Here is an 11,389-nt window from a genome sequence, read left to right on the forward strand (position 1 = left end):
GCCTCTTGCAGCTGTGGGCTCACCTCCTCCCCAGGCGGTCCAGCCCTCCCGTTGCTTATGATGGGATGACTGGCATAGAAAGTACCGTGGGGGTAGCCAGAAGCAGCAGTTGGTGTTTCCATCTTCCCTAGTGATGGTAGGGATGCTGAGACATGATCAGTATCAGCTTGAGCATGCTACTTCCTTTTCTACCATTTGGGTAAGCCCTGCGGGATCTTCTGTCATCTGGGATGGGGAAGAACTTCATATCAAACAAGGCCACCACCTCTTAGCTAGTAAACAGAAAATTCACCATTCTCTAATTATTTAATTCTTAGGCATTGTTACCAAGCAGTACCACCATTCCTGGTTCCATGGAATCATTTGAACCTAAACTGTGATATCAGAGTATGTAACAGAGTATAGGCAGGGCGAGCGCTCCATAACCACGGCCGCGAGCATTAGGGTCATCATTACTGTATGCAGCATCTCCTGGGAGGAGGTGCACCGGATGTTCTGTCGTTCCTGGCAAGGCTGAGATGGACAGGAAGTACAGACAGAATGGCAGGCTCACAAACAAAGCAGTGCGGAGTGCAGCCCGGACACGAAGCCAAATGCAGAGTGGCCTGTGAGGGAGCATGCATGCCAGCCTACGATTTATCCCCACAGAGCGTTTTAGCTCTCAGAAATGACTCCGTCTCAGCTTCTTCTTTCTCTGTGTTTTCTGAGTGTCGGGTCGGTTTAATGGCAGAATTTAAAGATTCCATGTTGCATAGAAACTCTACTATTGTGGCTTTTCCAAGAAATTAATATAATGTTGAACTTCACCTCTCCTACCCCTCCTGTTACCTCCTCTCAAGTACATTAAATTTCAGATCACCTCTTCCCCTGATCGAACCTTATACACACACATTCTCCCCTAAGAAAGCACATCCGGCCCTGGGTCACCTCTACACTGTTCTTTGTTGTTGTCCCAATGAGTTGACAGCTGTTATGGTCTCACCTCTACCTCCTTGGGCTTGTTTTCCACTGGGCAAGCTTAATTTAGCCTTGCTTTTTTTTTTTTTTTAATGTCACCTTGATTTGGTTTTTCCTCATTTAATCTTGATACACCCCCGGCATAGAACTTTTTGAGTTAAACCCCCTCCTCCATCCAAAAGTCCCATTTTGCCCAGTTTGACTGTGTTAGTAAGTGATAGGCATGTCCCCAGCTTATAAAAAAAGAAAAAAAACCTCACTCAACTTCTTCTTTTCTTGTGTATCCCTTCTGCTTTTCCAGGTCAAGCTGGGAACTGCCTGACTTGAGGGAAGGGAGAGTAAAAGCCATCAGTGACTCAGACGGGGTGAGCTACCCATGGTACGGGAACACCACAGAAACTGTGACCCTGGTTGGCCCCACCAACAAGATCTCCAGGTTTTCCGTCAGCATGAATGATAACTTCTACCCCAGCGTGACATGGGCAGTGCCAGTGAGTGACAGCAATGTGCCACTGCTCACAAGAATCAAGAGGGACCAAAGTTTTACCACCTGGCTGGTAGCCATGAACACCACCACCAAGGAGAAGATCATTCTGCAGACCATCAAGTGGAGGATGCGAGTGGACATTGAAGTGGACCCTCTTCAGCTGTTGGGGCAGCGGGCCCGGCTGGTGGGCAGGACTCAGCAGGAGCAGCCCCGGATCCTGAGCCGGATGGAGCCCATCCCCCCTAACGCACTAGTGAAGCCCAATGCCAACGATGCCCAGGTCCTCATGTGGAGGCCCAAGCGGGGGCCGCCTCTGGTTGTAATACCTCCTAAGTAAAAGCAGACTGCCCAACCGTGTGGAACACATGCCACTGAGACCCGCAGTGGGGTGACCAGGGGTGGCAGGAGCCAAACTGAGTTTCTGAGCCAAAGCAGACCTCTTGGTGTGCCAGCCTTTGCAGCTACTTGTGACGAGTACAGCTGCTCCTTGGGCGGTAGAACCATAACCCTTAGGAAAAGCCCCCTTCCTCTTAGGAATAAAGAAACCACTGATTTGATAGACTTGCTCTGATTACCGTGCAAGTAGCCATATTTTGGAGCTGACCAGGACGATTCTTTTATTTGAACTACTGACCATTTCTTTCCCGTGAGATGCAGGGAATGGAAATGAAACTAAACAGTGCCTGTGGCAGATGCTGCTTCCCAACCAATTAGAAGCGAGAGTGAAAACATCCACACCAGGTGTTCGTAAGACAGTCTCCTTGTGGGACTGGAGGGTGCTGGGGAATTGGGTGAAAGATCCTGGGTGCTGGGGAGAGAGGAGAAGAAGGTGTTACTACAGGTTACTATCAAGTGTTAGCTGATGGTCAGTACATCCCCCGGAATGAAAAGGGACACTTAGGGAACTAGAAACCTAGCGTGCCCTTTGTTTTGAGGGAGGAGCTGGTTTTGGAACTGTCCAAGGTGCTGATGTCAGCAGCGCCCGTGGAGACTGGCTGCTTCCGTCCACTCACCTCTTTCCAAAGAGATCGCCCATTCTAAGTGTTGTTAGTTATGGTATCGGATGTGTAGTTACTGTTTTTCTGTAGCGATTATGGCGTTGGGTCCCTCTTGAGTTCTTAGTCACTCAATCTGTGACTTTGTTTACAACCACTGATTCCTATCACCAGCCCTCGATTTACAAAGATGTGTAAGCCTCGTGTTTGTAGGGTTTCGGGAACATCTCAACAAATGAGAAAAAATATTTTCAATTCTTAGTTTCTAAATTGAACGGGCACAGGAAGGGCACACATCTGTGCGCACACGAGGGTGCTCACACACCAGTATTTAGAATGAAAAACAACTAGTCTCGCCAGTAGTGCCTGAACATTCATGGCCTTTAAACGCAAATAGTACATACACCGTATGCCCACGTAGGTTAACTTCAGCTGTCCTTACAAAAACTCAGCTTCAACTGTTTGTCCAACTGTAGATGAGAAATGTTCAGGCTTCTTTAGTGAAGGTCTGAGCCTTAACGCCATCTTGTGTTGCTGACATCCAGCCAATAAAGATGAGAAGTGATCTTCCTTTTAGTCCAGCAGTGTAAAACTTTTTAAAGAGTTTCCAGTGTTTACAGTGGTAAGATTTCCAACCCTTCCCACCGAAGCTATCGTGCCCCACACCCCAAAGAAGAGCCTCCCCTGTTATTCTCAATGGCACAAATTGTGAAATACATCCTTCCTTGTTCAGAAACTCCTCATGTAACCTGACTACAGAATTTTCACAATGTTGTATACTGAGTAGGTAGATTCTTTAAACCTAATTTCAGAGGTGAGAGATTTCCAAGTCCAGAGCCATTATACAAATCCTGTCATTGACTCCAAATCTTCCAGAGTTTGGGGACAGAGAATGCAAACCAGTAGGCTTTCTCATTACTCTTGTTTGCCATGTACTGTAGTCTAATTTCCTTCATGCTCTGGTCCCAAAGGATGCTACTCAGAATAATGTAGCACTAACTTCACACTCCACCCATCAGCTTCTCTCACCTAGATTAGTTATCGATGGCACGTTATTTATAGCAACACATTAATAGCTCATTGGTAACATTGGTGAGTTGCAAAGACTCTATTTAGAAATAATTCAGCTGTTAACTTTTGGATTTCCCATGCTTCCCTACTTTTGAATGGCAGAACTGACCTCAGAGACCTACAGATTGAAGAGTAAAATTGCTTATTTTCCATGCTAACATCAGAAGCAGCAATCTCTCCCTTGTATTGAATTAGATGCCACTCTTATGAGATTTGGGTCAATGGATGCTGATCTTGGAATCTAAGCCATGTAGCACCACTTTAAGAAAACCTGATTTTTTTTTCTTACATCTAAAATTGTAACAACAGATGAATAAGTTTATATTAAAAATTCTATGCAAGGTTTCAGACTTAAAATGTTTCTAGCACATTAAGATATGACTCACACAATTACATTTACATATAATATAGCTTTTCAAAGGCTCGTCTATAGTTAAAAGCAAGGTGCAGCATGCTTACCTAGACTTATTCCTCCTTAAAAAGAATCACTCCAGATTTTTAAAATAAATTACCCCAAGGCAGTTTCCTGGAGATGATGTAATAAAAGATGAGGAGGAAAAGAACGTATGAGAAAGGGCAAATGTGCTTTTACCATTTTTGTGAGTTACTCCTGCAAACTCTACGATTGGGTCTCTCACTTCTGAAATCAATCTGGCAGAACACTCAATTGCCCAGTAGCCAATTATTTTAAAATTATCATTGTTTTACAAGGAGATGACCCCTTTTCTCGCTATCTGTAGATCATTGCCATTTAGCTTAGTCAGGGCATTGCCAAGCGAAAAGGACCTCTTAGAGGAGAGAATTAACCTTGAGAGCTCTGCTGGGGTCACCTGCATCTTCCCACCAGCCTGCCTTCCCTTGCGAATGCATGGTCTGACACCAGACAACATCAGTTTCAAAAGGGCTCATTCTGAGCCTTTGGTGTTAGTTAGGTGGTCTCCAAACTAGATTTGGATTCCATTTATGTACGAGGTTTCTTAGTTGTACAGGGGTTTTAAATTCCTATATTTGAAAGAGCCTTCCACCAGATCTTAAGTTCTTAAATGAGGTCACCTTTGAGATCTTCCACACTATGGTCTCCAAGGAAATTGCGGCCCATTTAAATTAGGTCATCTCTTCAGGATCACGTATCTAATCAGCACAGGCTAAGAAAAGGCCTGAGTCTCCCAGATCTCCGCTTACGATACAGGCACATTACCCAGGACCTGGGGTTCTCCCTTGTTTCCAGCCAGAAACATTGTCATTGTCCTGAAATCATCACCCACAAATCAATTAGCCTAGAAATTAAAAAACAATTGGGTCCAGAACCCTTTTATTATAATGTCAAAAACAATGACTATTCCAGACTGCTTTATATCTGTGACCACTGTTTTGATATTGAACCCTTGACCTCTGTTCTCTGCTGCATACATACCACATCCTCAAGTCATTGCTATGGCCCACAACACATGGGAGGCTGGAGGCTAGCCCACTTCCTGCTTTTCATCCAATGAACCATCGCTCACCCCCCCCCAATGGATACCTCAAAAGCCAAAGTCATGGTCTAAGAAACAATTCTGCATAGTAAAATAAAACAGCAATGATTTATAAAAGATTTTACAAAAGGCTTCCACATGCATTTTCTCGTCCACAGGTGATCTTAGAAGAAATGTTGTACGATGATGGTTGTGGTGTTACTGTCGCCATTTTACAAATAGCAAGTTGACACCAAAAAGGTTAAATGGAATATCCACAGGCACACAGACAGAAAAATGCCAAGAGCCAGGATTCAAACTGGGCCTTTTGGCTTAAACCCTCATGTTCTTCCTCTATATCATGCTGTCCCTTAGTTTACCCCTTAGCACAAAGGAGAAGAAAGAGAAGGAGGAAAGCAAGTCACTGTCACCTGCACAATCCCGTAGTCCTCCCTGGCCTACCGAGTGGAGTCATTAAAAATGAGAGAATGAAAGCTGTTTTCTTCCTCAAAGAACCTTGTAATCCCCAGGGAGGTTGGCCCAGAAAAATGCCTGTCAGGGACCGTGGTGTGGGGGAGGCGGCTGTCATTTGTAATTAATGGAGTAGGAACGCTGTTCCCCTGGTCTCTGAATCCCTTAAACACCACAAGTACAAAGGCAGGCAGGAAGCATGCATCCTACAGCTGAGGTCCCAGCTGAGCACTGCCCTGCCACCCGCGGTCCCTCAATACGCACACAGGAGCAGCCCATGGGGCGGAGGCAGTGGAAACAATGGCTTTCCAAGGCGGCCTTCTTGGCACACTGAATGTTCTTGTTAAGAGCAGAGGGCACAATTAAACATTGATAGAGTCAGCTCCCAACTGAGTTGGGGAAAAAAAGATATAAACACACATACACACACATGGACAAAGACCTACCGTGCGTGCGTGCGCACGCACACACACACACACACACACACACACACACACACACACACACTTTCCAAGCTGAAAAGAAAATTAATCAAAACCCCAACGAGTGCCTGAACTCTATAATTAAGCCTAAATGATCCTTAGACAGAACAGGAGCTGGCTGAACCAGCTCAGTGAGCAAGCACACAGATATTTTTACCACAGACTCTTACTGCCATTAATTTCTTTTGAGATCTTGAGTACATCTGGTCCCCATTTCCCTGGTTAGGACATCTGCCTATACAAGGTTATCAGACCATTCTCAAGCACTTTAACAGGAACTCCTGGGGGGCGGGGTGGTATCATCCCCAGGTCAGTCTCCTATAACAGCCCATCACTAGCCTCAGTAGACACTGGGGTGATCTCTGAAACACTCCGGAGAACCTCAGTTCAGCACTGCCTGACGTGAGACATTGCCCTATCTGTAGACACTCTGTGCTGGAGCTAGTTAATGAGCCCTCAGGCTTCACCTACTTGGAAACCCAAAGCCTCATTCAGTCTCTGAAGTGAAGCCTGGTATCAGGGAAGGTCGGAGACCTCTCAGCTCCCCAGCATGAGCCAGTTGGCTGAGAGAAGCCTAAATCCAGGCAGAGGCAGGAAAGGATAAAAAGGAGAACGCCACACGGTCTTGCAGGTAGCTAAAATTTCGTGAAGTCTTTAGGAAGGGACAGGTGGTTGTGTGGCGGGGCCAGATGGAAAATCCCAGCACAACTTGCTGGGTTGGAATGGCCACAAAATCCATCATCCCATAACAGCGGCATCTTCATTCTGTGCTCATGTAGCAGACAGACAGACAGACAGAAGGACACACACATGCTGACCTGTCCATCCCTACAGTTTTGGCTAGGGACTTACAATTTATAAGCCACTTTACCGATTTATCATCTTGAAGCACATAAAATGAGGAAATACTTCTTACACTGCACACACACACATCCCAGGCTATCTCAGTGACAGCACTGTGATTGGGTATGGCCTCTCTCTCTGCATCTGCCTATAGTGAGCCCTTTATCCGTGGTCTCTCTTGGACCAGTTTCAGAGTTTTCTTGAAGCCTGCCCCAGTCTCCTTCTCATGCCTAGAGCCTCTTTGGTCTCTAAGCCCACATTTGTCTAGCTTACCTAAAAAATGTGGTTTTATCCTTAAAACAACTGAGTGCTGATTCAGAAATACCTAGTGGAGGGGGACACACACACACACACACACACACACACACACACACACACACACATAGAGGAGGGAGGAGAAAGCGCATAGCAGAGCCCAGTGGCACATGGCATCTATGGACAGGTCTGTGATAGCTTTATTGAATCGGGCTGGATAAAGGCCGGCATTACTGGAGCAAGAAGGAGATAAAAACGAGGACAGGATGCTTCGTCACTCTGTAGGCCTAGGGTGAATGTGAGCCAAGCAAGGCACCCTAGACCCAAGGACTTCTAGAATTTAAAGAGATACTCACTCGTGGTCCTGGGCAGGTTTCTGTGAAAGCCAGCCTTTTGGGTGTTTGCCTCCGTCCCAGGCTTCCCTCCTTATACTCAGCCCCACTTCCCATCCACCTCTAATTCTCTGCTTCCACACGAGAAGAGCAAAGCAGAGGAGGTATCATGGGATATCTCTAAAAGCTCACTCTTCCAACAAGCCTTTCTGTGGACTGTCCTACAGACTTGACAAAATGGAACCCTTGCTCTCAGGGACAGTGCTCACAGGAAGCTGTAGGGCGCACTCACTCCCATTGGGTCATACATTGTGAAGAAGCCCAGGACTTCCTCAGGGTTTCAGAGTCATCTCTCTAACCAGTACATCAACCAGGTTAACTGGTCTGACCCCTCTCTAGTCCTTAAGGGTAGCTAAGTGGCAGGGCAAGCATGCTGTCCCAAAGGAGCACAGAGAAACCCTGCAGCCCCGTCAGTATGTACTCAGCACTTGGGTGGAAGAGACAGTGGCTAACTCTCCATCTGCTGGGTCCCCTTGCCCCACCCTAGAAACCAATTACAGTATTTCACACAGATATGATCCAATGAAATGTTACTTGTAAAACATAAAAAAAAATTAAAAAAATAACAGGAGAGATAATACATGCACTTCAGGCTGAGAACTATTTCATTAAATTGGGCTTTGAAAGCAAGATAGCCAATTAAATTATTTCTCACTCTGCTCCCTCACGCACCAGAAACTACAGGAAGCTATTACTTCTAATTGATTAGAGAAAGACTAAGCACACGCATATCAGACGAACGGGAGACACTTCCCCACCTGTCTATGCTTGCGCATACACATGGGCATGCACACAGGACACGCATCAGAAAACTAAGGGCTTTCTCGACTAAAGAATTCCATGGGTTTTCTTAAACAGACAAAAAATTCCTAGGTCCAGGAAAATCAAAGGATTTGATTTGATTTTCCACTGACAAAAATCAAAGGATTCCTTCCTTGAGCACATTCATGAGAAGGGAAACAGGACACTTCTTATTAATAAAATAAACAGCTTTGAAGTTGGTTTAATTACAAACTTTCTGCACGAAAAAAAAAAAGGTCTTGTGTTTTTGCCATTGGTAAAGTGGGCATTTCCACCCAGCCTCCCTGTACATACCAAGCATAGTGTTCAGTGACACGGACTAACCTGGGAACCTGATCTCCTGAGGCCTGGATTTGAATTATATCAGATTGACCTCTACTCATTTCTGTGTGACACGGGAAGGAGGTCCCTTCTCAGTGTCACGTGCGCCCCACAAAATATTTAAGCTCCTGAGAGCACTCCACAGAGATCTGTGAGCTGCTTGTGCCTTGCCTTAGGGAAACTAATGGGCAAAGTCAACCACACAGTTAAAATGTTTTCTGCTAAGGCATCACTAGTAACTAACGCATGGAACGGAATTGATATGCTAATGGTGTAAGGACTGACGTAAAGGACAAATAATAAAGGGCATGGCTGCTAAGGCAGGCTGCTTGGCGGTGTGACTCTTGTCCATGAGCATCTGTGTTGGGTGCTCTGTGAACGCTACGAGGTCTGCTCAGGCCTCTGCTCACGTGTGCTAACCTCATGCCCAACCTCCTCCCCTTTCCTGCCATGCTTGTCCTTCTGTCTGATGCCAGGTATCGAGGGCTGGCAGAGTGTGGCACACTCTGCACCTCTGACCCATGCTGACTAATCACATTCCTGCAGACATGGGAACTGGCATCTACAGAATAGCGTAGCTGCTATTCTGGCGAACAGGGTACACGGAGGAACATTTTCCAAGGCACATTTTAGACCAGCCCCTGTTCATATATGTCATGGGTTTATCTTCTGAATTCGGAGTATCATGACAGGTTTATCTAACCATCTACATAAATATTTTGGGATTTTCCTTCCTAAAACTGAAGCCATATATATAATCCTAGAAGGCAATGTTATGTTACCTAATGCGGAATCACAGAAACGTGTGCCATAGCAATGCTGTAGTCAGGTCCAGCGCACACAAAATCTAGACAGGGAACAAGGCTCATGGAGAAAGCATGAGAATTTGAGATCGATACCAGACGCTCACCTAAAAGCCAGGCACGAGAGCATGCATCTATATCCCAGTGATGGAGGAGGCTGGCAGTGAGGAAGATCACTGACTAGCTTGCTGGCTAGACAGTTTAGCTAGACTAGTGCGCTCCAGGCTCAGAGAGATCCTGTCTCAAAAAATAACATGTAGAACTACTGAGAAAGACACCCAATGTAAACCTCCAGCCTCTACATGCATGTGCTCACACATGTAGACACATGCACTTATACACATACGTACATACCTGCACACACACACACACACACACACACACACACACACACACACACACACACACACACAAACAAAAATTCAGGGAAGAAAAGGGTTCCCATAATTTGGCTTTATCTCAGAACAACTTCCTTCATGCATTCAAAAATGGTTTTTATTTTATTTTTAAAATTGGGTTCATCCACTTCTTTAGGGCTTCAGCTGTTGCATAAAGCAGTATTTACAAGTGCTCCCCCAAAGAAGAGCTGCTGTATATTTTCTTTCTAAAGGAAAGTTGATTGGCTACTTTAAGTTGAATGATATAGACACATAGTCAAGGAGGCTTTGGCAACATTGGCATGTGGTCCATGAGAGAAATCCTGCTATCACCAAAGAGCTCCAGTGCATCCAATGAGCCCGGTTTCTGCAAACCTCTGTGCCTGGAATACTAAGGAGCAGTGTATGAGTCCCCACCCATCCCTGTAGATCCTTTTGTGCTTTCCTAGTGGGCTGAACACACAAATGACTTGGAGTCCCTTTATATTGTTTTAGTTTTTAATCTCCTAAGAATAGATGAAAGTTATGGAGCTCCTTTATAGAAAAATGTACATGAAGCTACTCAAAATTTGCACAAATTTTAAGCTATCATCCCTGGCTGGATTATGAGCATCTGCTTTTAAGGAACAGTGTTTCCTCGGCCACTGTCTTAATGCACACTGTTTGCGTGTTTCCATGTCCACATGCAGGTCTCCTAGTAGGACAAGGCAAGCCCACCCAGCAAGCAGAACCACATGGCAAGACACTGAGGAGGAGGATATGAGCTATGGCTGGTGGCTCGAGAAGCTGACGCCCTGGACAGCTGACTTCCTATTAAACAAGAGTGCCATCTTGCCAGTCTCTTCACCACCCCTCCTATCCTGTGACCAGTACCTCCTATCCCCAGCACGTGTGTCCAACCAGGCTAACTGGTTGGCTCATGGGGGAGCTTTGTTAAAGTGGAAGTTGTGCCTGCTGCACCTCTTATGTGTGGAAAGATTGAGTTCATCTAGACCTTCTGCTCATCCCCTCCCTCCACATGAAGCCTACCAAGGACAAGACTGGTCATCCTGGACTGAAGAGACCCCACACACAGCCCAACCCTGACTCCCAAGCCTGCCACCCCACCCCACGTTATGGGGTGTGAGAATATATATCTCCCCTTCTCATCTCTCTTCTCTGTGTGGATAGCCAATGTCAATCATCCCCTGAGGTGTCTCTAAGGTCTTTGGAAGGCAACTGTTTGCCCACCATGGACAGGCTTGGTGACTTCAAGATGACCAAGAGTAGCATTTATATCATCAAGATCAGTAGAATGAGAGCAGAACTTCCCCAACAGGGCAAAAGTGCTGTATGCTACTCTACCAATTGTTTTATTTATTGGTATACTCCCTTGTTTATCTGTTTGTTTGTTTAACTATTTATTTATGGAACCTGTATTTATTATATATCAGAAAATCTTCCTCCATCTTTCAAACATCAGCTCCAAATTTGTCTTCTCGGTCCCCTCACAGAGCACAGTAAATGATTCCTCTTTGAAGCCACAAAAAAAGAGAGAACTTCTCCCTAGTCCCAAATACTTCTACCCTAGCCAGATTTTCAACCCAAAATGAGATCAGAATCTACCAGCTAGTTTTAAGCTGTACAGCCACACAAACCAGCACAGGTTCCACTGTCCCGACAGAAACCGTCTTCCACCCC

The 11,389-nt window shown here is 45.6% G+C and overlaps 1 protein-coding gene across 1 annotated transcript in view; it reads left to right on the plus strand.

Annotated features, from left to right (window-relative positions):
• Fam78b (family with sequence similarity 78 member B) overlaps positions 1-3,867 on the plus strand; it is a 77,543-nt gene extending 73,676 nt beyond the window's left edge. The window contains exon 2 of the mRNA XM_032914593.1: positions 1,259-3,867. Within this exon, the coding sequence (XP_032770484.1) occupies positions 1,259-1,781 (523 nt within the window). The 3' untranslated portion in view covers positions 1,782-3,867. The remainder of the gene's footprint in view (positions 1-1,258) is intronic.
• Positions 3,868-11,389: the final 7,522 nt, after the last annotated feature.

The sequence above is a fragment of the Rattus rattus genome, chromosome 10 (genome assembly GCF_011064425.1).
Source record: "Rattus rattus isolate New Zealand chromosome 10, Rrattus_CSIRO_v1, whole genome shotgun sequence".
In the NCBI taxonomy this organism is placed as follows: domain Eukaryota; kingdom Metazoa; phylum Chordata; class Mammalia; order Rodentia; family Muridae; genus Rattus; species Rattus rattus.